The 3984-nt window shown below is 33.0% G+C and overlaps 1 protein-coding gene across 1 annotated transcript; it reads right to left on the reverse strand.

Annotated features, from left to right (window-relative positions):
- Positions 1-1190: 1190 nt before the first annotated feature.
- On the reverse strand, positions 1191-3572 carry LOC123698480 (collagenase-like). The gene is made up of 5 exons (XM_045645124.1): positions 3374-3572; positions 2754-3021; positions 2421-2519; positions 1790-1986; positions 1191-1359 (listed from the first exon to the last, which is right to left on the reverse strand). Exons 1-5 carry the CDS (start codon positions 3548-3550, stop codon positions 1255-1257), a joined length of 846 nt encoding a protein of 281 aa, XP_045501080.1. The 5' UTR covers positions 3551-3572; the 3' UTR covers positions 1191-1254.
- Between the last annotated feature and the right edge of the window lie 412 nt (positions 3573-3984).

Raw genomic sequence — 3984 nt, forward strand, 5'->3', positions numbered from 1 at the left:
GTAGCGGTAGCCATGTTTGACCTTGTTTATATTCAAGTTATAAGATCATTAGATCGGTATCTTAATAGATAGGTAAAGTACATTGCTATTTCTCTTGCTTCATTTTCTTAGACGTGTAGAGGTATCGCGAAAAACTTTCACCACCAAGTCTAAAAATGAAGAGCTAACATTCTTCTTTATAATAAACATAACAATTAATTTTTATAACATAAAGCAGTTAAGTGCTTCAGACAATACTTATAAATAAAATTTTGTTTAAATAAATAAAAATTACATTATACTCTTATTTAATATACTTAACTTTTATTTTTTTGATTTATTCCATGTCGGAAAAACTTAGATCTGTATTTCTGAAATACATAGATCCGTCTTTAAGGAGCCTTATATTATCGACCCTTATATTTTAAGCTATCGCATAGCTTCTATCGCGGGCCTTGAGCGCGGGGACCGAATCCAGAAATTGCGTAACGAAAAACCTCACGCTCCCCACTCCGACGGGCACGGAGGTGTGGCTGAAGGCATTCTATGCAATAGCTTTACCGCGGCAGTCCCCGAGTACCACACGTCTTTTTATATTATATTTTGCTTAGTTTTATATCTAAAAATACAAGTCCCCTAACGACGTTCAATCCTCAAGACTATAATATATTCCCCTACAACAATATAATATACCTAACTGGCTCTTTATTCTCTTACACTTAAACAACCTCTTAATTCCTAGATTTTATTGTACCGTTCATTCTTTAACTTCGCAATAATTCCGCAAGTTTCCAGCACTGTAAGTTACTCCCTGAGGCTTAAAGTGAATTAGAAATCAAGAAGCTTTGTTATTTATAAGGGAATATAGTTGAAAAATAAAGTTATCTAAACATTTTGGTATCCTACTCCTACTAATATGATTTAGACTAAGCTCACAAATTTTCCTCTCAATAATATTAAACAAGGAAAGAACTGGTAAATACGTTAATTCACCAGAATTGATGTACTTATTATAAAGTAGTAAAAAAATGCTAACAAAGTCTGGCTTAAAAAATATCTTTATTTAAATGAATAAATACGACTTATCAGCTGTAAATTTAAATCCGGTTGTCTAAATTGTATTATTTACAATTATTTATTAAGTTATAACACGCTCTTTGGTGCAGTACAATGCTGTTCATCTAGTAAAGCATAAATAAAAATACATTAAAAAATTCTCATATCATTTATTCTCCATACTATTTAGCACAAAACCTTTTTTATACATAATTCCTGTTATAGTTGTGCGTTGATCCATGTAAGGAAAGCAGTCACCCGCGTGTACACCGATGGGTTCCCAGACTGGCAGCTGTCAGCCAGGCCGAAGGAAACTATGCCGATCTATTTATTATAAAGGAATATTTTAATCATACTAATCTCCATTTTGTAACTATGAATGTTGGTTTGTACGCAACAACTAAAAAATCTGGATTGATTTGCTTCAAAACTATGAAATTTATTTGTATAGATACAATAGAGCTTTTAAATGAACTGCTGAAACTATACAATTTCCACAAAGATTTCATTATAGGTACAGAATTTTCATTATACATAAAACAGAATAAAACTTCAATTCTGAGTCCAATTAGCACAGAGCACCTATGACACCTATGTAACGACGATTCCAAAGTTTTTCTAGAATAAGTCTAATTGAATAAATAAATGTATCAGTTTGAGTTTGACACCACCAACTGCTTATGGCTTTGACCACACATCAGACTCTATGCATACTCTACCATAAAAATATATACCACATATCAAAAACACATACCAAAGTCCGTTTATTATTAACCACAGCAGTCAACGGTCCACCAGAATCTCCTTCGCAAGTGCCAACCTTGCCACTGCCATCGGTACAAAGATGGCTGCCGTGGATCGTCACGGGAAAACTTTTCTGGCATACTGCGTTGGTGATGACTTTCAAATTTATGTGGTGAAGAGCCGTGGTGGTCGGGAAACTGGTTTGAGCTGAAATTTTTAAATGGTGTATTTTTTTATCGGTGTTAATTATTAAGTGACATTTGTGACTAAGAAGGGCATAATACACATGTTATTGCGGAATTTCATCATCATCATCATCATTGTCAGCCTACTTGCGGAATTTATTAGTTCTTAAAGGGTGTGGTTATTCTTATTGGTGCATTGTTAAGTATGCTTAAGAAGTATTTTTTCTGTTTGTAGAAATACATTAAATTTTATACGTTTCATAACTGTAAATTTTTGCACGTATATCGTAATAAATACCTGTACAATTCAATCAAAAAATAAACGGACCCTTATAACATGTGTACTCTAATGAATAATGGGACGTTGAACCTAGCTTGATCAAGAAGCACAGCAAAGAATACTAGATTATTCTTTGCTTCGCTTTTCAAATTATATTTTATATTAATTACACTTACCATCGCTCGTCTTGCCATACCCCGTGACAGTCGCGGTGACGCCCGCGAAGTTATTGTTAACATCTGCAGCACTTGGCAACGGTATTGCTTGTATGTTATCTGTAATATTAAATAATATTATATTTTATTAATGTTTGAATTTTTAACCCTATAACATTTTTAGAATAAAATTTTAATTAAGAGGAGAGATTTTTTTGTAACAAATACCCCTTAAGTAAATAAATTGATTTTGAAACTGCTCACATCATAAGTAACGTAACCAATTTTTTTACAGCAGAAGCCGCTCTTCCATAAAAAGATGATAATTTATATGTATAAACAAAATATACCAACTATTATATTCCACCCTCGCAATCTTGACCACAGCAACATCATGTGTATAGTCCTTCAAATTCCACGAGGGATGCACCACCACATCACTACTGGTTATTCTTGTACCACCCGTGAATATGGTCAAGGATCCCAGTACTACAGTGAAGGTCTTTGCTTGACTAACACCATCCCACCAGCAGTGAGCCGCGGTTAGGACCCGGGTGTTCGAGATGAGAGCTCCTCCACAGATGGACGTCCAGCCAGTTGTGAGGGTTGCTACTATACCTGCCTGGAAAGTATAAACATCAATTCAACAACTGTGTAATTAATTATGATTAGAGTACTCAATAGGTAATTGTGTATAAGACTGAATGCTGCATTGCATACATAATATAGCCTCGTCTACTTTGTATCTTGGTAATCGTGTGGTTCTATTGTTAAGGCAGTTGTTGTCAAGGCAGACCTATAATATATATTACGTTCAGAAATCGAATAACATGTTAACTTTTATCAGATGTTTTTTTTTTTAAATTCAAGTACTTCAAAAATTTAATAGATGACAACATTCATCCTACTAAACAGTAGAAGAAACCAAACTGGTTTCAATCTGTTTTAAATCCCTTGATTGGTTTAGTAATTACCTGATATGGATAAGAAGTAGTTCCAGGTACTTTAGAACCACCAATTATTCTGGCCATCTTCTCATTTTGGAGAACATAATTTGCAACACGAATCCCCACATTTCTGTGATAATCATATGACAATTCACAATTACAGACACTAAGAACAAAGAATAATGCAACCAATTTGAGATACATTTTGAACTAATTGAAAACTACGTGAAAATGATTGCGTCGTATCTATAATTATTGTTTGATTATCAAATACGATAAGTGATTGTATTGTTGTGTAGGTTCTTTTGTGTGTTTGTTTGTTTTTATTTTGTGATATCTGTGTTTAGGTTATTGAAGGTATGAATTGGCTTAATAAGTTAATCTGAATGAATGTTATATAGCACAGCTAAGAGCACGGCATTTTTCTCATGTCTGTGATTTTTTGTACATTATTATAGTTCAGAAATGTTCATTAATGTGGTGCAATTTATCCAGAAATATTTATTTATATAAAATTTTATATTACCATCAGATTATATATTATTAAAATGTTCTTTTAAATCGCTAATCATTATGTTTCCAAGAAATAAAATTAAGCTGGTTCTACTTAAACTAATATCTAGAACTGATACATGTAG

This window comes from Colias croceus, chromosome 16, assembly GCF_905220415.1.
Source record: "Colias croceus chromosome 16, ilColCroc2.1".
Lineage (NCBI taxonomy): Eukaryota > Metazoa > Arthropoda > Insecta > Lepidoptera > Pieridae > Colias > Colias croceus.